This window comes from Dromiciops gliroides, chromosome 1 (assembly GCF_019393635.1).
Source record: "Dromiciops gliroides isolate mDroGli1 chromosome 1, mDroGli1.pri, whole genome shotgun sequence".
Classification (NCBI taxonomy): Eukaryota; Metazoa; Chordata; class Mammalia; order Microbiotheria; family Microbiotheriidae; genus Dromiciops; species Dromiciops gliroides.
In genome coordinates this window covers 747,439,621-747,466,356 of record NC_057861.1, presented here as the reverse complement: position 1 = coordinate 747,466,356, position 26,736 = coordinate 747,439,621, and the positions used below count along the sequence as shown (strand labels likewise).

Here is a 26,736-nt window from a genome sequence, read left to right as displayed (position 1 = left end):
AATATTAATTTTTATTTAACCCCTCTACCACTCGGTGTTAATAGCAACATTAGAATCACTCCTAGGGATATAAAAACCTGAAGGAACTTAACACAGGGCCTGTATTTGGGGGACTTGACGTACTTCTCGTCTTCTTTCTTACTCTCACCGATGCCATTGCGTAGCTCTGTTATGAAGACTATGGGTTAATAGGATCCTAGATTTAAAGCTAACAAGGACCTGAGGTCATTTGGCTCAATCCCCTTCCTTTTACAGAGGAGGAAACTGAGGCACAGAAGGATCCGGGTGCGTTAGTTACCTGGCCTTCGATAGGTCCTTCATCCTGGGAGTGGCACCATCTTAGTAAAATGGACCCCAGCTTGGTGTGGCTGACTCAGAGGGAGTGGGGCTACAGGGAGAGAAGTCCCCAGCCTACCCATCAGCCTCCACAGCCAAATTCTGAACGTTGTGACATTCTCATTTTCAGATGTCACCGTGGGAGCCTTCATGTCGGACCACGTCGTGCTGCTGAGGTGAGAATGCGTTCTTACTTCCCGTGGTTGGTGCTTGTTCATCCTCCCTGCTGCTCCCTACTTGTGCTGGGGGAGGGGGACTCTTGAGGGACCCTTTTTGTTATTGACCAGGCACTGGGGAGACAAGGACAGTAAAAAATATTTCCTGCCCTTAAGGAGTTTCCCTTCCAATCGAGGAGACGAGCATATGCAACTTGTCCATGTGAGATTCATGCAGCAGGACAGGAAGTCGAGGAGATGGGAATGTTGTGTGTGAGGGGTGGTAGGCAGGCCCCCGTGGCTGAGGAGGGCAACAATGTGGGAGAAGAATGGAAAGGAAGGGAGGCTTCAGATGCCTGACAAAGAGGTTATAAGTCATTGGAGAGGTAATAGGGAGCCACTGGAGCTTGTGGAAGGAGGGGGATGATGAGGCCAAACCTTCTTTAGCTGTGTGGCTGGAGGGCTGGCTTAGGGAGAGACTTGAGGCAGGCAGGCCAGTTGGGAGGCTGGAGATGATAAGAACTTGCACTGATTGTATGGATGGAGGGAAGAAGATGTAGAGGAGAGATATTGGGAAAGTAGAATCAGCCAGACACGTGACAGATTGAATCTGGAGGCTCTGTGAGTGTGAACAACAACTCAAGGATAACACTGAAGTTGAGTGCCTGGGTGACTGGGAATATGATGATCAAGCTTGTCCCTCCTCAGAAACACAGTAGGTACTTAATAAATGCATGATTATTGGTTAGGACTAATGAGAAACCAGGGGAAGCTAGGTGGTGCAGTGGATGGAGTGCTGGGCCTGGAGTCAGGAAGACTCATCTTCCCGAGTTCAAATACAGTCTCAGACACATCCTGGCTTTGTGACCTTGGGCTAGTCACTTAACCATGTTTGCCTCAATTTCCTAACCCGTAAAATGAGCTAGAGAAGGAAATGGCAAACCACTCCAGTGTCTCTGCCAAGAAAACCCCAAATGGGGTCATAGAGATGATTGAAAATGACCAAACAACAAAGTGAAGCCGAGAAGGACGAGGAAGGAGCAGCCCCACTATATTAAGTTTCTTTCAGGTTGCTTCCCCATCTTTCAGCTGGTTTTCTTTAGGCTTGTAGCTTGATTTCCTTTAGAGATTCTAGTTTTCTTTAGACAAGCAGTTCTCAAGCTTTTTAGTCTCAGGACTCATTTACAGGGGGCAGCTAGATGGCACAGTGGATAGAGCACCGGCCCTGGAGTCAGGAGTACCTGAGTTCAAATCCGGCCTCAGACACTTGACACTTACTAGCTGTGTGACCCTGGGCAAGTCACTTAACCCCAATTGCCTCACTAAAAAAAAAAAAAAAAAAAGGACTCATTTACACTCTGAAAACTTGTTGAGTTTCATAGCCTCATAATTGATTGAGAGGGATATCCAATACAAGATTCTTCTGTAATTTTTTTTTTTTTGGGTGAGGCAATTGGGGTTAAGTGACTTGCCCAAGGTCGTCACACTGCTAGTAAGTGTTAAGTGTTAAGTGTCTGAGGCCAGATTTGAACTCAGGTCCTCCTGAATCCACTGTGCCACCTAGCTGCCCTGTAATTATTTTTTGATCATAGAAAAAAGTTTTGACTCAATTGGACAAAACTGTATATGTGTATGTTAGGATAGTGCAAGATACTGTGCCAAATAAAACTATATATTTTAAAAAACTTATTGAAGACCATAAAGAGTTTTTGTTTCTGTGGGTTACCTCTCAATATGGACCATGTTACAAATTAAAGCATCTTAGTTCTAGTATGAAAATAATTTTGACTTTGTGAAACCTCGAGGATCCCTGAGCCACACTGAGAACTGCAGCTTAGATCATGGACCTGGGGTTGGATCCAGTGGCTTCTAAAGCCCCTTTCGGCTTAAAAGTCTATGATCCTGTGATATTATGATACCTGCTCCCCTCCCCCTATTCCCCGCCCCCCAGCCAGGACCTTAGGACACAAGAGAGGCTTCTCTGAGGCTGAGAGGGAAGGACTTCCTTAGCTTGTATGTGAAAACTCCCCCAGTAACTTCCTATATTGAGTATTCCTGCTCACTGGGCACTAAGTCCAATTGTTTCTATGCTTCTGAAAGGAGTGTAAATGTTAGGACCATTAAATTTTGGTGGTCTGGAAAAAGCCCCAGTTGCCCAGCCCTAGTTATAGCTCTGTTGGAGCCTCATTTGGATTTTGTGAATGGGAGGTTCCGCATTATCTGTGGGACCTTCATTCCTTCAAGATATTCTAGTAGGTATGTTATGTGACTCAGTCCTGGGGGTGGGGATGTGGAAGGGGCACAGTACAAGCTGGAACATTTCAAGTTACTCTCATAATGGAAGCAAAAGCTTTTGGGAGGGGTGGAGGCAAGAGCATTTTTCTAATCAGGGCATTCTTGTAGGAATTCCCCCTTCTGTGTATACAGTGAGACCCAATAAAATGGAACCAGGAACTGAATTGGTAAAATTTTAAATGATCCCACAACATCTGGTGGTTCATTTATGACTCTGGCCATATGTGTCCCATTAGCACATCAGCCTGTCCCTCTCATTGCGAAGTTAATCATTAAATTATTAGGAATAAGCCTTTCCAAAGCCCAGAGAAAAGTGTTTACAGAACACCGCTCCTCTTCCCGGGTTCGCTGGTTATTTCTGGGTTTAAAACAGAATCTGCAGGCCCAAGTTGACCCTATCTGTTTGAGGATGGCTTGTTTGGGAGAGCTTGCCCCCCTCTGGGGCCACCTGACCCTCTTTTGTTGACCCACAGGGCCAGACCCGTCATCACAGTGGACGTCTCCATCTTTCTCCCAGCCTCCATCAATATCACGGCACCCCAGTGCCACGATGGCCAGCAGCCGGTGAACTGCCTCAATGTCACCACCTGCTTTCGCTTCAGCGGCAAGCACGTTCCAGGAGAGATGGGTAAGGGGCGTGTTCCATCCTGCTAAGTTCCATTCGAATGAGTGCTTCTGATGTGCCAGAGCGGTGCCAGGTGCGGGGTGTACACAGACAACTCTGAAGCAATCCCTGCCCTCAGGGTGCTTCTATTCTCCTGGAAAAATGCTACCTCCGTGCTCAGCTCCCGGGCATCTCAGCATTGTGGCCCCCGGGGTCCAGGACTGTAGGTGGGCTATGGAACTGTACCAAACTATAAAGGATCTGGGGGCAGCCAGGTGGCGCAGTGGATAAAGCACCGGCCCTGGATTCAGGAAGACCTGAGTTCAAATCCAGTATCAGACACTTGACACTTATTAGCTGTGTGACCCTGGGCAAGTCACTTAACCCCCATTGCCCTGCAAAAAACCCAAACAAACAAACAAAAACCAACCAAAGACAAACTATAAAGGATCTGATGATAATAATAACTGGCATTTAGAGAACACACTAAAGTTTGCAAAGTGTTTTAGGAATGTTGTCTCATTGTAGCCTCGTAAGAACTCTGAGAACAGTATACTACAGATATTATTTATCTTTATTTTATAGATGAGGATAGAGAGGCTCAGAGAGACCAAATGATTAGCTTAAGGTCATGTACCTAGTAACTGCTGGAGGTGGGATTTGAACCTGGGTCTTCCCAACTATCAAGTCCAGAACTCTGAGATGCATTTTTCTTTGTCACTTGTGGGAGTTTTTTCAGTTAGCAGGGTGAATAGACAAAGTCTTTTTTAAAACAAAAACAAAACCAAAAACAAAACCCTGACCTGTTTTCTCTTTCTTCTTCTTCTATTTACATTCTTATTTTAATTCATGTTGAAGGAAGATGAGATTTTTAGCCTAGAGAAGAGTCATTTCAAGGAGGACACAAGAGCTATCTTTTTGAATGGTTATCACGTGGAAAAGAGATTGGATTCTTCTTCTGTATGGCCCCAAAAGATAGGACTAGGAAAAATGGCCTCTAATTTAGGATTGGAGTAAGGAAAAGGAAAATGTCCCCCAAATCAGAGTCATCCCAGAGTGCAATGGGGCTGCTTTAGGAGGTCATACCATCCACCTCGCTGGAGATCATTAAGCAAAGGTTGGATAAATACCGTGTGCTGTAGAAGAGATGTTTGAGGACTTGTAAGTTGGGATTCTGGGGCAGAAGTAGGAAAAAAAGTTTGTAAAGGAGGCTATATGTTTCTATTACTCTGTCTTTGTCTATCTTTACATTTTTGTGTCTCTATTTTTTTTGTCTCTGACTCTCATTTTCTTTCATCCATCCATCCATCCATCCATCCATCCATCCATCCATCCATCCATCCATCCATCCATCCATCCATCCATCCATCCATCCATCCATCCATCCAAAAACAAGGACCATTTCCCCAAGCATACAAGGACCAAGCAGACCCTACACTGTAACAGATGTTCAGAGAGTATGTGTTAGTCTCCTAGAAATGTAACTTGAGCCTAGCAGTTGGTATGGCTCAGACAAAGGGACAGCCCATTGACTGCAACATCTACTCTTTCACTGGGGGGGGGGGGGTGAGAGGAGAATTCTTGGCAAGCCTGAAATGTTTCATTCGAGGAAAGGAGGCAAAGGTTGGGAGGTGGAGCAGAGGCCATGTGTTTTCACCAAGGATTCCGCAGACCCCCAGAGGGTTGCTGATTTTGGAGTGTTAAATAGTTTAAAAGGTGCCAATATCTTATGATCCAGTGTGGCTAGTCACCCCCCCCCCATTTCTCTGAAGCCAGAGGGTTTGTTTACTCTTGTACCATAAGGGAATGGATTAATCCCCTAGAAAAAGATACAAGTAGTGTGGATTAAAATTGTGCACGTGATAACTTTTTATTAGTAGCAGCAGGGAAACAAAGCCAGAACATCTGTGCATTTAAATTAATGCAGGGGAAACTGATGTAGAATTCTTTTCTTTTCCTTTTTTTCACTTGAAAGAAGGAGCAGAAAGGATACATTGAAGAAAATAGAAGATATTGATGAAGCTTTGGAGCACACCTGGATTCTCTTAGCTATTTCTAGATGAAAAGAAATGAAATGTTTTCAGTGACTTTGCTATTTCCTCACATAGCAGAAACTCTCTCTGCCTCGCTGTCTTCTTGTTACCCCGGATCTGTTTTTCTCTCTTTCTCCCACACACTCTTTGGGTCTTCATTATTTTTTCTAATTCATCTGAAAGAGTAGAAACACGTTCATGTAATGCTTGAAATTTTACCAGATACTCCATTTTATTTAAAATAGTTTGTTGATGTCCCCCTTTTTTTTTTTTTTGGTAAACATGGGTGTTATTTCCCAATTCCTCCCCCCAACCCCCACCTCCCAAGACCCTTTTCTTGTGACATACAGCCAAGGAGAACAAATCTGAAAACCTGTCTCATGCTGCTCCATCTCTTTGCCAATGGGCACAAATATGCTTCTCCATCAAGTCCTGCCACACTGCTCCTCATTCAGAAGGCCCTGTGTTGCTTTCCTTCACATTATTGTGGTTAGCACATGCATTCCTTCCCCATTTTCCCCTTTCTTCACTCTCTGTTGGTATGTCAATAAGCATTTATTAAATGCTCCTGTTGTGTCAGGAGCTATGTTAAGCACTGGGGTTACAAAGAAAGGCAATAACTGGGCCTTGCCCTCAAGGAGTTCACGTTCTGATGGGGAAGACATCATGGAGATAACTCAGGACCGTGGTATCTAGGGTCTGGGAGAGAAAGGCACTAAGCCAGGGAAGACCAGGAAAGGCCTCCTTGTAGTCAAATACTAGACTCAGAATCAGGAAAACCTGAGTTCATTCAGATCCTGACTCTTAGACTTTCTAGTTGTGAGCCAGTAGGTAAGTGGCAACCTCATTGACCTCAGTTTGGGAATCATCACAGCTACTCTATTCCTCCAGCTACGCTGGCTCTCTGTAACAACCCTTCTGCTTCTAAGGGTATGGTCCATGTGCAGAGAACATTACCCTGGTTAAAGTACTTGGATAATGGTGGATGTGAGCCTAGTGCCGAGTATCAAAAGAACAGGAACTCATAAAGGGTCCTTCAGACTTACACATTGTATGTGGCCTCGGGCTTTCAGGAGAGACAGTCAGAAAATGGGAAATGGGGCATAGAGAGGGGGACCTGAGGAGAGAGGGACACCACAACAATGAAGACCTGACATTTTAATGGGCTTCCGGGTCTGCCAGACTGTCCTCAGCACTTCTTATTTGATAGCTAAGAGCTAGCCGGCGTCAATGTCATGCTTTGAGATCTGCAAAGCATTGGACACATATCTTATTTTGTCCTCCCAACAGCCCCAGGAGGGAGGCAATGTTATTATTCCCATTTTGTAGCTAAGAAGACTGAGGCAGACAGAAGTTAAGTGGTGTCACTTAAGTTAAGAGAGTGTCTAAGATAGGATTGAAATCAGATCTTCCTGGTTTCAAGTCCAGTGTGCCCCCCAAATGCCTCCCAACTTTTAAAACTCATGATAGTCATGTGAAGTGGGGGATAGAGAGATCATCACCCCCTTTTTATAGCCAAGGAAGCTCAGGCTTCCAGTGACAGTCACACAGCGGGTAAGTGTCAGAGGCAGGATCCAAACCTGGGTCTTGGCCCACTTTGGGCTTAGAATTATGGTGCCGTGGAAAGAACACCGGGCTTGGAGGCAGTGACTCTGAGTTCAAATCCTGACTCTGCACTATTTCCATACTACTGAATGATCTTGGGAAAAGCCTGTCTCCTGGCTGTCCTGGATAACCTGTGAGGTCTCTTGCCACATTCCATCTGGGATCCCCTGTATGAACATTTACTTGTCCTACACAGTGTAGGACAAGTCTGGTGAGTGATGGGAGGTGAGCAGTGGGATCACTAAAGTGCTATAGTTGTACTCCGTGCACAAAAGTATGAATCTGTAAGGGGCTAAAATTCTAGCTAGTCTGTCTAAAATATCTAATCAGTGGTTGCCAATAAATTATAAGCTTTAGCAAGAGTTTAGACTTTGAAGCATTTATTAAGGAGAATAAGAATTTGGGGAAGAGAGAAAGAAAGGCCTAGATTCATTCATCTATCTATCTTGGGGAGCTACAGTTCTCCTGCTCTGCTCTCTATGAAAGTCCTGGTGAAAAAAGCGAGAGAGCCAGCCTCACCCCTTCTTCCTCCCACAAGCAAATGTCACTTCCTGACGCCTAAGAAAAGCCACATGGTTTGCTCTCAGACACCTCCTCATGGCGGAGCTTTCCTACAGTAGCTCTCCGGCAGGTGGCATCATTCCAATCGTTACAAATCTATGCAGGGACCTTTGGTGGGATCTCAGGGCTCACACCCACTCCATTCCAAACCCTAGGATGAGAACCTGGAGGCTCCCAGGGAAGAACAAAACAGGAGAACCCAGGGATTTTGGTGTCCTTTGGATCCCTCCGCTGGCCAAAATTCATTCTCATTTTGTACCCTGATTTAAGAAAATAAGCTGGTTGTGGGGTTCCACCAGGATGTGGCAATTCCAGTCTGAAAACTCTCTTCACTGATGAAGATGGACCACTCATCTCTAAGTTGGAGTCTTAGGAAGACTCCTGGGGCAGGAGGAATGATTTGTCCACACTCATACACAGAGTATGTTTCAGACGGAGGAGCTGAGCCTCATTCTTCTCTCCACTTCACTCCCCCAGCTCTTGTGGACCATGGAATTAATCTTTTAATGCATGTGGTTAGTCTGACCCAAAGGAAACCCCTCATCCTTTGCTCAGCCCTGTGAGACTAGGGGGTTAACCTGTTTTCGTCTTTTTCCACTGAGTACCCAGCGGAGCCTTGAACCTGTTTCTGGGATAGTCCCTCAGCCCTTGTGAAAGTTCCAGACAGATATTTATAGTCAGAGTGGTTGTGTCTAGATGGAACAATCTGTGGGAGTGGAGGGAGTACGGTTTCCAGTGTGTGCCAGGCACTGGATGTTCCATCTTTATTTCCCTGAGGGACATGGGGAGCAGAAGCTTGGCTGAGATGAGCCGCCCAGCCCTCATCGGCTAGTTCTCGTTATTTGGCTTGAATGCTTTGTTTGAGAAGCGATGAACGTGTGTAGCAATGGCTCCCTACCTCGTGAATGAGGAGGTTCTTGGGACTGATGGCCCTGGGTGCTGATCTCTCCGTTCTCCACTCCTCTGTGATTTGGCCATGTTGGCATTGCGGTCAGAGGGGCCAGTGGGGATTCATTTATGAGTTAGGACACTGGGCTACCAAGTTACTTTAAAACCTTGCAGGGTAGAAGGGACCAGACTCTGGGTAAACTCCTCTGACCACTGACATAGGAAATTTGATTCAAAAAGAAGCATTTATTAAGCACTGACTGATCCATGGCTCTATTTCTTAGCCAGTACCAGATGGTTTAGATTAGTGCGTTGTAAACTGTAACTGCTAGGCCACCTTCCTTCACATTTTTTTCCCATTAATTTCTTGACCTTTTGTTCTTCTAGATGAATTTTGCTACGATTTTTTTTCTAGCTCTAGAAAATAATTCTTTGGTAGTTCAATTGGTATGGCCCTGAATAAGTAAATGAACTTAGGTAGAATTGTCATTTTTATTATATTGTCTCGGCCTACCCATGAGCTACTAATATTTCTCCAGTTGTTTAGATCTGTCTTTATTTGTGTGAAAAGTGTTTTGTTATTGTGTTCAATATAGTCTCTGGGTTTATCTTGGCAGGTTGACCCCCGAGTATTTTATATTGTCTGTAATTATTTTAAATGTAATTCATCTTTCTGTCTCTTGCTACTGGGTTTTGTTGGTAGTATGTAGAAATACTGATGGTTTATGTGGGCTTATTTTATATCCTGTAACTTTGCTGAAGATGTTAATTATTTCAACTAATTTTTAAAAAAATGTTTTACTTTTTAAAAATTTTTTGTAGGGCAATGAGGGTTAAGTGACCTGCCCAGGGTCACACAGCTAGTAAGTGTCAAGTATCTGAGGCTGGATTTGAACTCAGGTACTCCTGAATCCAAAGCCAGTGCTTTATCCACTGTGCCACCTAGCTGCCCCTCAACTAGTTCTTAAGTTGATTCTCTTAGTCTACCATCATAACATTTGGGAAGAGTGATAGTTTTGTTTTTTCATTGCCTGTTCTAATTCCTTCAATTTCTTTCCCTTGTCTTATTGGTGTATCTACCATTTCTAATACAATGTTGAATAATACTAGTGATAATGGACATCCTTGCTTCACTCCTGATCTTATTGGGGAGGCTTTTAGTTTATCTTCGTCATTAGATAATGCCTGCCAATGGTTTTAGATAGATACTACTTATTTTAAGAAAGACTTAATTTATTCCTATGCTTTCTAGCGTTTTTGTAAAAATAGGAATAGGTGTTGTATTTTATGAAAGGTTTTTTTCTTCATCTATTGATATAATCATATTATTTTTGTTGTTTTTCTTATTGACATGGTCACTGATGCTGATAGTTTCCCTAATATTAAACCAGCCCTGTATTCCTGGTATAAATCCCATTTGGTCATAGTATATGATCTTTGTGATATGTTGCTATAATCTCCTTGCTAGTATTTTACTTAGATTTTTTTGCATCAATATTCATTAAGGAAATTGGTCCACAGTTATCTTTCTCTATTTTTTTTTTGCTCTACCTGGTTTAGATATTGAAACTATATTTTTTGTCATAAAATGAATTTTGTAGAACTTTACCTTTTTTTTCAAATAGTTTATATAACTGGGATTAATTGTTTCTTAAATATTTGGTAGAATTCACTTGTAAAACCATCTTATCCTGGGGATTTTTTCTTAGGGAGCTCTTTGGTGGCTTGTTCAGTTTCTTTTTTCTAAGGGTTACTTAAATATTCTGTTTCTTCTTCTGTTAATCCAGGCAGTTTATATTTTTGTAAATGCTCATCCATTTCACTTTGTCAGTTTTACTGGCGTATAATTAGGCAAATTGGTGCCTAATAATTGCTTTAATTTCATTTTCATTGGTGGTGCATTTATTCTTTGCATTTTTGATACCGATAATTTGTTTTTCTTCTTTATTTAAAAAAATCAAATTAGCCAATTATTTGTTTATTTTTTAAAAACTAAAACCAGCTCTTAGTTTTATTGATTAGTACAATCTTTTAAAATTTTCATTTTTATTAATTTTCTTTTGATTTTCAGGATTTCTCTTTTGTTATTTAATTAGGGATTTAAAAATTTATTCTTTTTCCAGTTTTTTTAGTGGTATAACTAATTCATTGATCTGCTCTTTCTCTATTTTACTGATGTATGCATTTAGAGATTTACATTTCTCTCTAACTATTTCTTTGGCTATATTCCACAAATTTTGATATGTTTTCTAATTATTGTCATTCTCTTATGAAATTATTTATTGTTTCTATAATTTATTCTTTGACACACTCATTCTTTAGGATTAGATTATTTAGTTCCCAATTAATTTTAAATCTATGCTTCCATAGTCCTTTATTGAATGTAATGTTTATTGCATTATGTTCTGAAAAGGGTGCATTGAATATTTCTGCTTTTCTGCATTTGGTTTTGAGGTTTTTATGCCTTAATACGTAGTCAATTTTTATGAAGGTGCCATGTCCAGCTGAGAAAATAGTAAACTCCTTTCTATTCCCATTCAAGTTTTCTCCATTTTTCTCTCCACTATAAAAGCTCTTCTTTGAATGCCTCTTTTATGTGAACTTATTTTCCCCATCCTTCATTTTCTTTCCCCCTCTCCCAGGACATTGCTCTTTCTTACTTATCCATTTTTAAACATAATTTCAATACGATCAACTCACTCCCATGCCCTCTTTCTATGTAGAATCCTTCTAATTCCCTGAATAATGATAACGTTCTTAGAAGTTACATGTGTCCTTGTCCCATATACAAATGTAAAAAGGTTAATCTTATCAAGTTCCTTATGATTTCTCCGTATACTTTTTTATGCTTCTCTTCAGTCTTATATTTGAAAGTCAAACTTTGTATTCAGCACTTGTCTTTTCATCAGGAATACTTGAAACTCCTCTATGTAATCAAATGTCCATTTTTTTCCCTTGAAGGATTTAGTGTTGTAGGACAGGTTGTAATCCCAGCTTTTTTGCCTTCCGGAATATGATTCCAAGTCCTCTGCTTCTTTAACATGGTAGCTTCTAAATCTTGTGTCATCTAGATGTGGCTCCACTGTATTTGAATGGCTTCTTTCTGGATGCTTCAAATATTTTCTCTTTGACCTGGGAGCTCTCAATTTGGCTATAATAGCCCTGGGAGTTTTCCTTTTGTGATCTCTTTCCAGTGGTGATTGGTAGATTCTTTCAATTTCTATTTTACCCTCTGGTTCTGCAAGATGAGGACAGGTTTCATTTGTAATTCCTTGAAATACGATATCTAGGTTATTTTTTGTTTTTGTTTTTGTTGCTTTGTTTTGTTTTTTGGTGAGGCAATTGACTTAACCTGGGAATGTAGCTGACTTATTTTCTTTTAGGCATGTTGGTCATAATGGTAATTATGAACACTGCCTTAGAGAGTTATACTCACAGGCCTAGGCTTAAAATGAAAAAAGATAACTTCCATTTATAGACTGTTCAGTTACCTTATTTGAGTCTCACAGCAGCCTTGTGAAATTTGGGCTACAGGTATTGCGATGCCCATTTTATAGATGAGCAAACTGAGGCTTGGGTGGACAATTAAGGTCACAGTGCTGGTAAGTAAGTGCCAGAGGTGGGACTTGAACCCTGCTCTTTCTGTTTCCACAGCCCAGTCCAGTGTCCAGTATGACATCCTTCCTCTGTCCTGATCTGAACTAGCCCTTGGCAGGGGTTATCTCCATCCCCTGATGGTTAAGACCCTAAAGTAGGGCTGCTTCCCATTTATTATGTTCTGGAACCCTTGGGCAGGCTCATAAAGTCTGTGGTCCCTTTCTCTGAATCACATTTTTAAACACATACAATAATATACTTAGGATTATGAAGGAAACCAGATGATATTGAAATATGGTCATCAAAATATTAAAAAAATAAATTCAGAGCTCTCAGGTTGTAAGATTCCCTCCTTTCTTTCTTTTTTTTTTTTTGAGGCAATTGGGGTTAAGTGACTTGCCCAAGGTCACACAGCTAGTAAGTGTTAAGTGTCTGAGGCCGGATTTGAACCCAGGTACTCCTGACTCCAGGGCCGGTGCTCTATCCACTGCGCCATCTAGCTGCCCCCGGTACCCCCTCCTTTCAAGGATGGAGTGGACCCATTGGCTGCCAACGCCCCTCCAACTCTGAAATGCACATTCTGTGGAGTCATCATTTACAGCTGTCAAGGCTCCCTGCTTGAGCCTGATGGCCCAGACGCTTGCTGTACTGCAGAATTTCTGACCTGAGACCAGGAAGCCTGAGTTGAAAGAAGGAGCTCACAAGATTCCCATTGTCACCATGGCTCCCGGGCAGTTGAACAAATACTGAAACAGCACAGTGGGGAAGGGGCTGCAGCCCCCAGACATGGAAGTGGATGCCCGCAGGTGTGAGGGACTCTAGCCAGCTGCTCGCCCAATCAGGAATTGGGCCTCAGTCTCTTTGCCTCATGGGCATGAGTGTGTGCATGTGCACATGGATGGTTGAGTGTATGGGTCTCTGCCGGTATGTATTTGCTATAAAAGCAGTTTCAGAGAGTGTTCCTCAGACTCTTTCAATGTCATCTTGTTTTCTTTTTTCTGTTTTTGCGAGGCAGTGAGGGTTAAGTGACTTGCCCAGGGTCACCACACAGCTAGAAAGTGTCAAGTGTCTGAGGCTGGATTTGAACTCAGGTCCTCCTGAGTCCAGGGCCGATGCTCTATCCACTGCGCCTTGATGTCATATTAAACAGCAGTTTAATGTCCAACACGAGCTGGAGGAACTGGTCTGCATTTGGTATTTGTTGCTCAGTTTACTGGGTCAGTTACAAATCAGCACTGGCTCACACTTCTGAGTCTCACTAATCGTAACAGCCACAATGTGCACATCTGCGATCCCCCCATAGCCCCATGAGGCAGCTGCCGTGACTGGGACCATTTTACAGATGAAGAGACTGAGAATGGGAGGGGCTGTGATTCGTCCAGGGTCCCGCAGCCAATGATGCCTCTGAGAGGAGGTTCGAATGAGAGATTTCTTGAGTCCCCTGTTCTCTTCATTAGATGGCCTCGTTGCTGAGTCTTGAAAAGGGTTCAGTTTAGGGTTTATTGCATCATGGTCTGAGAGCTGGAAGGGATTGTAAGACCATCTGGTCCAGCCATCTCATTCACAGATGAAGAAGTGATTTGCCCAGCACCACCCAGGGAGTAGGTGGCAGAGGTATATTTGAGCCTGTGTCCTCTAGAGCTAGGATCCTGGTGAGGTATGAGTCGAGTTCCTTCTTTCTGTACTTTATTGGAGTTTTCTCCTACTCATGCTCCATCTGAATCCATTCCTTTTTTCTCCCCGCTAAGAACTTCTAAGAGTTTGTTCCTGGGAACCTCTCTGTCGGACCAGCATCCCTGGAAGTTTGATGTAATCCTGTAGTGGAAATCTTAGCCAGTGCATGGGAATGAATCAAAACTCGCTGGGAGGGATGAGAATATGAAATGTTCCAAGGCAGCTGGCTGCATGCTGGCCCAACCCCTGGTGTGGGACCTTCTGGAAGCAGCTGGGCCCTAGAGGGAGGGGAAAAGCCCTGACTCACGGCAGGCTGAGCTTTTCACCCCCTTGACGTCATTGCCTATGGGCAGGGGCTGCTCCAGGAAAGCTGCAAGATGGGGGCCCACACTGGGGGAAGTGAGGCCTCACGAGCAGCAGCGGGCCTGCTGTCTGTCCTCGAGGCCGGGGCACAGGGAGCCCACCTGGGTGAGCTCTGAGTCCACAGTGAGCCATGTTGCTAGGCTGTCCTCAGCAGCAGGAGACTGACTGGCTGCTTATCTGTGATATCCACGAATCCTGAGGGTCTGGTCATACATGGGCTCACACGCCTTATATGCACCACAGGAACCGAGAGCCACAGCAGCTCCTGAATTGGCTCGCCCGGGATAATGGGAAGGCTTTGCTGCTCAGACAGGGCTGAGATGGGCTAATGTCCGAGAGAGAGAGAGAGAGAGAGAGAGAGAGAGAGAGAGAGAGAGAGAGAGAGAGAGAGAGAGAGATACACACACACATAGGCAGGCAGACAGACAGAGATAGAGATAGAGAGACAGAGACAGAGAGAGACAGAGAGAGAGAGAGAGACAGAGAGAGAGAGAGAGAGAGAGAGACAGAGAGAGACAGAGAGAGAGAGAGAAGCCTGGCAACAGTCTCCTGTAGAATTTGGATCAGAGTCTGGAGGGGAGCCAGGGGGTGCGGCCGTTGTGATACGGAGCCCCCAGAAAAGAGCTTGGAGATTTCACATCCAGTCCTTTTTACAGATGAGTAAACTGAGTCTCAGAAAATTCAAATGACTTACCCAAAGTAATGCAATATAGGAAATGGGATTTCAACCTAGCTCTCCTTGACTCCAAGCCCAGCTCCCTAGCCATCCTTGGTACCTCGCAGGGGAACTTTGAGATGTTTCCTTATATCCTGCGTTCATCTGTTAGGGAGACCATTTGTGGATAAAAACAAACAGAAAAAACCCAGAACAAAATCCTGACCTGGGGCCTCAGATACGACTTCTTTATCATCTTCTAAATACCTTCCATCTACATGAGTTTGTCATTAGCAGATGTAGGAAAACCCAACACCGTCTTGTTCTTGCCTGGTCTAGGCTTATCGGTGGGTCTGGAGCTGACATTTCAATAGTGTTTTACAGACATGATCTCATTTGATCCATGTGTGGGCCTGGGTCCGAGACCAGTTGGCCTGGCTCACTCGCAGGTCAGTGGGTTAGTGTTACAAGACCCCCTAGGGAATGTGCTCTTCCTAGCCCTTTGTTACAACATGAGTACAATTGGGCAGCTCTCTGGGACGCCCCTCCTGGATCTCCCATGTTCCTTGAGGTCAGTGCACAGAGGTGGCTGTTTGACCTCTCTGGGCTCTCATCGGGGTGTCTGCTAATCTCAGTAGTGAACAACTACAATTCCAGACAGTCAGGGGCCGAGGAAATCCATTAGCCAGAGAAGGAGTGCTCCCTGGGGCAGCCCCCAAGGACCCTGCAGGACCCTTCCTCACCAGGATTGATTACTTGGATGTTATTAAAAGGCAGGGCAGCCGCCCAGCCTTCCTATTCTTAAATGTCTGCTGATGGAATTGCCTCTCTTAGTGTTAATGAAAATTCTTGGGAGAGATTGGGTGGGGTCATGTGTGTGGTCAGCCCCAGGGAGGCCAGGGCCCTATAAAACATGGCCTGGATTTATGATCTTGTGTTCCTTCTCACCCAGGGCTTTTCAGGGAGTGAGGTCATCTTCATGTGTGGTTGGGCCCAGTCTATTGAGCTTGTGTTAGAAAAGGATAATCATAACAGTAGTAGTAGTCGTTGTGGTAGTAGTGACACAGCTAGGTGGTACAGTGGATAGACTCCAGAGTTCAAATCCGTCCTCAGACACTCACCAGCTGTGTGATCCTGGGCAAGCCACTTCACCTGGTTTGCCTCAGTTTCCTCATATGTAAAATGAGCTGGAAGAGGAAATGGCAAAGTGCTGCATTATCTGCCAGGAAAACCCCAAATAGGGTCAGGAAGAGTCAGACATGACTGAACAACCACCACAAAATGTGAAGTATTACAGTTGGGTTCAAAAGATGACAGACACATGGTTGGCAGTTTGACTGAAAGGAGTGGGCACTGCAGTGGCCTTCAGGCTCTGTGTCATACAGCAGCCAGGAAAGCCCATGCCGTCATAGATTGTGTTAACTGATTGTGCTTCTTAGAGTAAGAAGGCAAAAAAAAACCCCTTTGTCCTCTGCCCTGGTCAGATCACTCTGAGGGTGCTGTGTTCAGGTCTGGGAACCAGAGGCTAGGAAATACACTGATGAAGTGGAGAGTGTCCAAGGGATGGCTTGCCCAGGTCACACAGCTAGTAAGTGTCAAGTCTGAGGCTGGATTTGAACTCAGGTCCTCCTGAATCCAGGGTCGGCCTAGCTGCCCCATTTTTATTTTTTAAATAAAAAGATTTATTAGGAGAGGAATATATGGGGGTTGGGGAGAGACAGAATCTCATTGTGGAAAATTGTCCCCCTGGAGTAAGAGAAGACCTGGGCTTTTGTATCTATAAAACAAAGAAGGGGGGGGCAGATTATAAAGCAAGAGGAAATGCAAAAACTGGGGCCGGATAACTAGGAGGGAATCTTTGATAATGGGGTATCAGGAGGCTATGCAGCATTCATCTATATCCTGCATACCATCTGGCAGATGGGCATAGCTTATCAGCATACTGGGGTCATACTCTGCCACACCTCATACCTGAGGTGGGAGACAGAGCTGCTGTTCCCTTGGCCAAGGGGGTTGGAATCTTTTGGTCTCTTGGGGTTCCCCTGCATACCCACAACATTCCACCCTCTCCTTATTTCTGGGGAGAAAGGGGCAGAGATCCGTTTTCTGTAGCTTCTTCAAGGCTGAAAAATGGGACGTAGAGATGTCCCTGTTGATTTGTCCCTGTTGAAGGAGTGAAAGGTCTATGGACACAGTCCATCTTGTGGTCACGGTAGCTTTGCTGTGGCTTCAGTGGACCTGGTAACATTTGGCCTGGAGAAGAGCAGACTCAAATATTTGAAAGATTGTCACCTAGAAGAGAGGTTGGATTTGTTCTGATTTCCTGCAGGAAGCACTAGGGACAATAGGGGGAAGTTTCAAAGAGGCAGATTTGAGCTTAAGATAAGGGAAATACTTCCTGACTAAGGCTGTCCCAAAGCCGAGGGGCCTTCCTTGGGAGTTCCTCCTCCTGGGAAGTCTTTGGGCAAAGGCTGGAAGACCAGTGTGGGCATGCAGGAGTGACTGTCCAATCCAACCCATTCTCCAGGAATGCCAAGTGGCACCTGGTAGGGGCAGCTAGGTGGTGCCGTGGATAGAGCACTGGCCCTGGAGTCAGGAGTACCTGAGTTCAAATCTGGCCTCAGACACTTAACACTTACTAGCTGTGTGACCCTGGGCAAGTCACTTAACCCCAATTGCCTCACTAAAAAAAAAAAAAAAAAAAAAAAAAGAATGTGTGTGTGGGGCTCTAAGGCACAACATGGCAGCCCTCTCATCCCCCAAGGGTCATTTACATTATGGAACAAGTTATCTTTTCTCTATTAGCATCTACTCTAAGAGTGGAAGTGAAGAGGCAGGATGGGGCAGTGGAAAGAACATGGCAGGTGGTGTCTGGGGACCTGGATCCACCTGTGATCACTGTATGACCATGGGACATCCTGTATGATGAGCCCTTCCATTTCTTTTTTTTTTAAACCAAGTATACTTGGGGCAGCTAGGTGGTGCAGTGGATAAAGCACCGGCCCTGGATTCAGGAGTACCTGAGTTCAAATCCAGCCTCAGACACTTGACACTTACTAGCTGTGTGACCCTGGGCAAGTCACTTAACCCCCATTGCCCTGCAAAAATAAAAAATAAAAAATAATAAATAATAAATAAAATAAAAATAAACCAAGTATACTTTTTAATTTATTTTAATTAATTTATTTATTTGGTGAGGCAATGGGAGTTAAGTGACTTGTCACACAGCTAGTAAGTGTTAAGTGTCTGAGGTCAAATTTGAACTCAGGTCCTCCTGAATCTAGGACTGGTACTTTATCCACTGTGCCACCTAGCTGTCCCCTGAGCCCTTCCATTTCTAAGCATATGATCCTAAGGACATTTGTCCTTGGCAGGAGCTTGATTTTGATTTAATTTTGTGAGCTTGCTATGCCACATTTCTCACGGGAATTCCCAAGTTCATTAATTGACTGGGGGCCTGCTTCTCTTGAGGGTGGAAACACCAACCTCACCCACTTGTAGCCCTTTAAAAGAATTGCGACTTTGCTGGGAGTTGTGTGATAAAGCATCATCAGTGTCCATGACAGGATCATGGCATATCTGCTGTGTGTGTTATCTGGGGGGCCCAGAATCTCCCCTTCCTGTGGCTTAGCCAGAATCAGAGCTGGTATAGATTGGAAGACAGAAAGAGAGAAAGAATGGAAGTGAGAGAGGGAGCCTGCTTTGGAAGTAACAATCCGGCTGCTTCAAAAGGGCTTCTAGCTACTTTATGAAGTCAGTATGTTTTTTGGGGGTGATTGGGATGGCACTGGAGGCCTGGGAGGATAATCACCTTTCTGTATTATTACAGGTCAACAAGTATTGAGCTCTTTTCAGTTCAATTCAAAAAGCATTTTTTAAAGAAGTAAAACCACATTTTAAAAAATATCATTGTTTTTACATCATCTATGATTTCCACTGTACTCTTCCTTCCTTCCTGCAATCAGGCAGTTCCTTATGACAAAGAATAAAAAAGGGGGAAAAAAGCTCAGCAAATCAGCCAAGTCTGCCATTATTATGCAGTGCTCCACACCCATAGGCCCTCACCTCTGCAAAGAAGGAGGAGGTACCTTCCCATAGTTCTTCATTGTGGCCAAACTTGGTTGTTTACATTTCTCAATGTTTGGATAGGATTGCTTTGTTCACTGTCTTTTCATGTGTGGTGGTTTTCATGGTCATTGCATTTATTATTTTCCTGCTTCTGCCTACTTCAATCTGCATCAAATTCTATGTCTTCCCATGCTTAACAAACATTAAGTACCTATTGTATGTAAAACACTAGGGCTACAAAGACAGAAATGAAAATTTTAAAGTGTAAATTGAACATTCTCCCTGGATGTAATAGAAAAGCTGATTTAAGCAATAGCGCATCCTTTATGGGCCATTGCGTACAATAATAAGGTGTTGGGACAAAAGAAGCACTTGGTTTATTTTTTTTTTAAAGCACTTGGTTTAGAGACAGGTGACATGGGTTCAAATCTCTCCTTCCCTCAAACCAATCTAATATCTTTGTCACAAAAACCCCAAATGGGGTTGAGAAGAGTCAGATATAACTGAAACAACTGAACAACAAAAAGAAGTCCTATGGGTGCTATGGGAGGATGGTGGCAGTGTCCTTAACCAAAATGGGGAAGTTTGGAAGAGGATTTTTTGGAGGGAAATAATGAGTTCTGTACTTCTCTTGGATTTTCCCCAAGTTGCTGAAACATTGACTCCAACCTCACAGTTCTAATGACACCTCTCTATGAGGGTAGTCATAAATCAGCATATAGGGCAAAGGTCAAAGGCAAGGCAGTCCAAACATTTTTAATCAGGTCACATCTGTGAAGACTAGTCCTGCATGGTGCAAGTCTAGGTGTCTTGTAGTGTCTTTTCAGGGAGAGGAAGTTGACATGTGGGCTATAATATGGCTTTGGTATTGATCATGAGAAGATGTATTACCAGAATAGTTGAGGCGACATGGGGGTAGTAGAAATAGATCTGAAATGGCAATCAGAAGACCCGGGGTCGAACACTTCCTCCGAAATTTCCCCATGTGTAAAAGGAAGAGATTGGACCTCTAAGATTTCATCTAATTCCAAAACTCTGATCCCAAATACATTTGGGCCTATGACCTTGTGATTAATCTGGCTTCGTCATCACTGGAGGAGAAGAATTAATGTAGAGTGAAGACTCAGAAGAAACAGTAATCTTTTTTTTTTTTTTTTTTTTTTGGTTTTTTAGTGAGGCAATTAGGGTTAAGTGACTTGCCCAGGGTCACACAGCTAGTAAGTGTTAAGTGTCTGAGGTCGGATTTGAACTCAGGTACTCCTGACTCCAGGGCCGGTGCTCTATCCACTGCGCCACCTAGCTGCCCCAGAAACAGTAATCTTTATTTAGAGACATATGTCCTTGGAATGGCTGAATTTAGTTTCCACTTGACTATCACATTCTCAGTCAGGAATGCCTTGTCCCAGGTTGGTCATGCCATTGTCCTGACTGGAGGCATCCCAAGTTCTCCTCCATACATGACACCATACAGAGATTCACTGGATCTGGTATTTCCCAACTGGGCCAGAAGATTGTCTTCTATTTATCCTTTTTCTGTCTATCTACAGGCTTGAATTATGTCTTGACGGCCGATGTGACCAAAAAGGAGAAGGGCCAACAGCCTCGGGTATACTTCGTGTCTCTTGGAGAAACAATGGGGCAGGTGTCTGAGAAGATGCAGCTCTCTTACATGGAGGAGAAGTGTGAACACTACCAAGCCCACGTGAAGGTCAGTCTGAGACATTCTTCTTGTGTCCTACCTGTTGTCAGGAAGGGGCTTCTCTTTCCCTGTGCAGATAACGTGAACTTTCCAGGGAAATTCATCCTGAGTAACAGCCAATTCGTTCACTCTTTTGACTTGTGGCCAAAGTCCATTGAGGAGAGCACATCTTAAAACCTCAACGATCTTGTTTGACCCTTTTCTGAAATGTTCTTTCTCCTTTGTTCTTTGAGAACCAGGCAGCCAGATATCGGGGAAGGGTCTTGCCCTGTGTTCATTGGAGGGCTTTTCCATCCTTTCCTCTCCAAGGATCCTCTTGGAAAAGAGACCTGGGCACAGGTTGTCAAGGTGCCTGGCCACAAGACTGCCGGTTCTGCTTACATCCGTTGTTTTGCTTGGTATCACTGCCTTCCCATATTGATTCCTAAACTCCTGGTAACAATAGTTGTATTTGGTTGAGATTGTATTTTTTTTTATCCTCCTTGATTACTTTCTGTTTATTGTAGGAGAACATTTTTTGGCCTTCCCACCCTCTCTGAATAAGCCTTAAAATGTTTTTCTCCTCTTGTAATTGTTTATTAAATGGACTTTGCTGCTCAGCCTGGAAGTGAGAGGCCCAGCCTGTGGATGGGATGCTTGGAGGCTGCGGTGGATGGGAAAACACTTGAGTTAGTCTGGGAATGTGCTGGCCTCTTTTTAGGCAGATGCTGTGAACATGCGGCTCATATGAGAGCTCAGAACATTGAGGATATAGGTGATTAGAGAGGCTTATGCACTAAGAAACCCTTTGCTGGAAGGTTGGCAGGTATGGGCCCTAGGAAAGCAGGGGCCTCAGTGGCAGAAGATCTGTGCTCCAGGCCTGGTTCCATTATTTCCTGATTATGGAACTTTGGGCAACACTTACCCTCTTTAGCCTCAGTTTTTTTATCTGTAAAATGGGGTTAATAGTACCGTCCCTGCCTACTTTGTGTGACTGTTGTGAGGACCAAATGAGACAATGTCTATGAAGGGGCATTCAGTATGCAGTGCTTGGCTTGGGGAATCATAGGTCTTGAACTGGATGGGACATGGGAGGGTACAGAGCTCAAGCACGGCATTTTACAGATGAAGAGCTGAGGCAGTGTCATGTTCTGTAAGAGTAGAAGGCAGAATTCGAACTAAGGTCTTTGTGGTTCCAAGACCAGCATCCTATCCACTCTACCATGCTTATACCAAGAAAAAAATGAAACAATCCTTGACTTCAACCAGAGGAGAACCTAGGTGTGATGATTAATAAATAGCAAGTGATTTCAGGAAGTGGAGAGGATGAACAGTTAATAAAAGGTAAAGCAATGAATCTGTGAGGACACAGCTCAATGGGCCCCTTCAAACACATCCCAAACAGAAGCGGGGAGCTTTCTCTCCAGACCTACACCTCCTCCTAATTTCCCTCTTTCTGCCTAGAATGCCATTCCTCTTCCTGGCACCCCAGTCTGCAACTGCAGAGTTGTCATTCCCTCTTCCCTCCCGCCTCAATGACCGTCTTCTCTCCTCTCCTCTCCTCTCCTCTCCTCTCCTCTCCTCTCCTCTCCTCTCCTCTCCTCTCCTCTCCTCTCCTCTCCTCTCCTCTCCTCTCCTCTCCTCTCCTCTCCTCTCCTCTCCTCTCCTCTCCTCTCCTCTCCTCTCCTCTCCTCTCCTCTCCTCTCCTCTCCTCTCCTCTCCTCTCCTCTCCTCTCCTCTCCTCTCCTCTCCTCCCCTCCCCTCCCCTCCCCTCCCCTCCCCTCTCCTCTTCTCGTCCTGTCCCATCCCATCCCATCCCTTTCTCCGTCTCTCATGTTTAAACTCCTTGAGAAGACTCTCTATGATCTATACATTCATTTCCTCTCACTCTTCTCTTCTCTCTACAACCTGGCAGCCAAGATCACCATTGAGTTGAAAGTGCTCTCTCCGAGGTCACCAAGGGTCTCTTAATCACGGAGCCAATGGTTTTTTCACACTCCTCATCCCTCTTGAGCTCTGAAGCTGTTGACATTGTCCATCACCCTCTCTCTTCTTGACACTCTCTTCTTTCTAAGTTTTCTCGTGGTACTCCTGCTTCCTGTCTAACCACTGCCCCTTCTCTCTCTTTGACTGGATCATTTTCTAGGTGATGCCTATTGACCATGGTTGTCTCCTAGGGCTCTGTCCCTGGCTCTCTTCTCCCTCTATAGAGGTCTGCTTGATGATGTCATCAGCTTCCATATATTAAATCATCATCTCCATGTTGATGGCTCTCAAATCCACTTAACTAGCTCTAACCTCTCTGCTGACCTCTAGTCTTGTATCTCCAACTGCCTATTGGACACCTCAAACCACATGTCCCATGGGCATTTTAAACTCAATCTGTCCAAAACTGAATTCATTATCTTTCCCACCAAACTCTCCCCTCTTCCTAATTTCCCAATTACTCTTGGTTTCTCTGATGTTTGTGATATCATTCTCAACTCCTCACTCTCTTACCCCCCATTTCCAATCTGTTATTGGTGTTACTCTTGGAACATCTCTCAAATATGCCCCCTTCTCTCCTCTAGCACTGTCCCCCACTTTAGGGAAGGCCCTCATCACCTCGTGCCTGGACTCTTGCCATAGGTATTGATCCCTCCCCACTTCAGTTCATCCTTCACTCAGCCACCAAAGTGATCTTGCTGAAGCACAGGTCCGACTTGGCCACCCTCACTCAGCAAGCCGCTGTGGCTCCCTACTACCTCTAGGACTAAGTACAAAATCCTTGCTTCGGCATTCGAAGTACTTCACGATCTGGCCCCGGCTGTCCTTCCTTCCACATGAATTGCCCAATACTGGCCCCGCCCCCATCCCTGTACTCTGCGTCCTGGCCCAGGCTGTCCATTGGCCGTTCCTCACATGTGACCTTCCATCTTGGTGCCTCTCTCCAGGCCGCTGCCCTGCTTGGAACGTTCTCTCTCCTCATCTCTGATGATCGGCTTCCCCCCCCCCCCTCCTTCAAAGGTCGGAGCATCTGAAGCCTTTTGTGATTCTCCTCCTTGTTAGGATCCTCCTGCCAAATGACTGTGCATCTAAGTGCCTTTTGCAGTGGAGTGTAGGTTCCTTGAGGGCAGGGACATGCTGTTTTTGCCTTTGCATTCTCAGCACCTGTAAAGGGCCTCATACTTATCGGGGACTTGGCAATTGTTTATTGAATCGAATCCTTCATTTTTCATCAGGAAGCTTCTAAAATGGACCAAAACAAAGACAAAGATTTAATTAAACAAAGAAATCCACAATGAAAAAGGTGAGCTTGACCCTCTGTATATCCATGAATATTTCTTTCAAACTATAGCTTCTTGATCTTTTTCTCTGAAAAACCAACCAAAAACAACCAACATAATCAAAATCTGGCAGAACCCCACCAGGACGTCGATTTCAGGAGACAAGGAAAACATGTGTGTTCAGATGTGTTCCGTGCTATCTGCACCAAGGACCCTAGAAGCATGGACTGAGGGCTTAGAAGGACCTCCAGAGGTCATTTGTCCAACCCTCCATTTTATAGTTGAGAAAGCAAGGTCCAGAGAGGAGGAGGTACCTACCTGAGGCCACAGAGGTAGTCAGCGGCAGAATTAGGATTCAAACCCAGACTATCTCACCTCAAAATCCATCCCTCTTTCCCCGTGCCTTGCGGAAGATCATACATCCTCAGTGAGACGCTCCTGTGGAATCCACTCGAGAGACACAGCCTACCAAAACATGCCTAGCTTGAGAATTGATATCCACATTAACCGCTGCTTAAGATGCCACATAGTTTGGGCATGAGAAGTGGTTTTCCTCCCCAGAATTTTCTGGATTCCAACAGAGGGCTGGTGTTTAGGGAAGAAGGAAATAATGATATTATCTGACTGGCTAGGTATCAGGGATGCAGACCAGCTGTGACCTTCATGGCTTCTGGTTTATCCAGCTGTGGGCAGCAGCTGTCGGAGCCATTGGCTCTTGTGAGAGAGGTTGCAGGCCCCGAGGGGGGAGGTTATCCCAAACTGTCTGGGCTTCACAGCAGAGCAAGCATGAAGGGCTTTGGGACTTTCCTTAGCTTGAAGTGCTTAAAAGGTCCGTGTAGACTCCGGAGTCTTGGAGCAGGGGTTTTCCCATGGGGACCCTTCACTCAGCTTCATAGAAATGTCTGCTAAGATAAATAGTCAACTTCGAGTTTACTAAACACCATCTGGTCAGCAGACAATGATAAGAAGCAGGCTGTGACAGGCAATTTGTGTTGTGTTTGGGACATCTCTGCGCAAAGCTTCTGTATGTCTTCTTTTGCCCCTGGCATGTATAATCTAGACGGATGGATGCCAGTGGGACAGGTTACCAGTTTGGGGTCTTCCTCTCCCGAATCACCTTACATACTTATCTTGTATAGAGTTTCCGTGCGCCTATACACGCATCTGTTGTCTCCCCCGGTAGAGTATAAGATCCTTGAGGTCAGGGACTATTGGGTTAATGTTTTTGCATTGCCTCGTACAGTTTCTGCCCACAATAGGTCCTAATAAATGCTTCTTGAATTTTGAATTCTCCATGGGAAGAACATTGGCATTAAAAGATGGGCCATCGGGGCAGCTAGATGGCGCAGTGGATAGAGCACCGGCACTGGAGTCAGGAGGACCTGAGTTCAAATCCGGCCTCAGACATTTGACACTTACTAGCTGTGTGACCCTGGGCAAGTCACTTAACCCCAATTGCCTCACCAAAAAAAAAATGTGCCATCATTTCAGGGGACATCTGGCAAGTTTCCAAATGCAATCCAGCCTGCTCTATTAAAATTTGGGGCCAGCTCATTGACCATCTACAGGGACTATCCATAATGTACATGTACTGGCGGACCAGCTCTATGCACTATCCTTCTGATTTCATGTCATGGTATGGACAGTGGGGTTTCTTTATCCGCTTGGTTTTTCTTTGTGAATAGGTCAGCCAAACTCTTTTTTTTTTTTTTAATTTTTTTTTTTTAATGAGGCAATTGGGGTTAAGTGACTTGCCCAGGGTCACACAGCCAGTAAGTGTTAAGTGTCTCAGGCCGGATTTGAACTCAGGTACTCCTGACTCCAGTGCTGGTGCTCTATCCACTGCGCCACCTAGCTGCCCCCAGCCAAACTCTTTAGACTGATTGTTTTTGGACTGGATCTGTGGTGTCCCTGGTGGAGGTGTGTGCGTGGGGGTGCTCATGGTGAGGAACCCTCTCTCCTAATGCAGTCCTACATCTTGTCTGAAGTTTATCATCCTAGAAATGCCTGGGGCCTGCAGAGGCTGAGTAATTGGCCTGGGGTCAGCCAGTCAATATGCATCAGGTGGAGGACTTGAACCCAAGTGGTCCTATTGTCAAGGCTGGCTCTCTCTTCACTTTTTTTTTTTTTTGGTAGGGCAATGAGGGTTAAGTGACTTGCCCAGGGTCACACAGCTAGTGTCAAGTGTCTGAGGCCGGATTTGAACTCGGGTCCTTCTGAATCCAGGGCCAGTGCTCTATCCACTGCGCCACCTAGCTGCCCCCCTCTCTCTTCACTTTGACTCTTGCTTCTCTTAGAGTTATTATGGATCTCATAGATGCATTGATGGTTTAGCCTTAGAGGAACACAGTTACCCCTCAAAGTGATCTCCTTTAGGAGGCTTGGTGTGATGGGTACAATGTCATCTCCAAGCAGGAGAATGTGGAGGACCTCCCCATCTCTCTCTGGGACCCTCTGTTCCATCTGCATTCTGGGCCATAGATCTATGCACCAGTAGTCAGTGACAGTTTTTTCTTTGCTTTTGTCAATAGTAGTAGCAGCTATTATTTATCCAAGCATTTAGCACCCTCCTCTCTTCTACAGAGCTCGAGAACTGCCCTCTCCATGCCCCCAGAATCGGGTTGTCTGGGTCTCCCCTGTGTATGGTCCAGTTGCTTGCCTGAGCTTGGTTTTCTTTCATTCCCTCTCTAACTTCCTAATACAATACATTGGGGATGATGGGATACTGCAGTCCAAATGTGGTTACTTTATTGTCATCGATGGAGAAAGTAGATTTTAAGGAAATGTTGACCAGTTATTTCCCTTTTTAATCTCTTCGTTGTCCCTCTGTCAGTTTCATCCTCACAGTTCTCAGAATGATGTCTTAATTGTGCCTTTTTCCAAGCTTTCTGCAAGCTTATTTTTCCCTCTTCTACTTCTTTTTGTTTTATGAGGTGATAGTCACAATCCTCCTCCATC

The 26,736-nt window shown here is 44.7% G+C and overlaps 1 protein-coding gene across 1 annotated transcript in view; it reads left to right on the top strand.

The window, feature by feature from the left end:
• ITGA9 (integrin subunit alpha 9) overlaps positions 1 to 26,736 on the top strand; it is a 351,429-nt gene that overhangs the window by 77,386 nt on the left and 247,307 nt on the right. Inside the window, exons 13-15 of the mRNA XM_043975289.1 lie at positions 467 to 512; positions 3,260 to 3,414; positions 20,382 to 20,542. Coding sequence (XP_043831224.1) covers positions 467 to 512; positions 3,260 to 3,414; positions 20,382 to 20,542 — 362 coding nt within the window. The remainder of the gene's footprint in view (positions 1 to 466; positions 513 to 3,259; positions 3,415 to 20,381; positions 20,543 to 26,736) is intronic.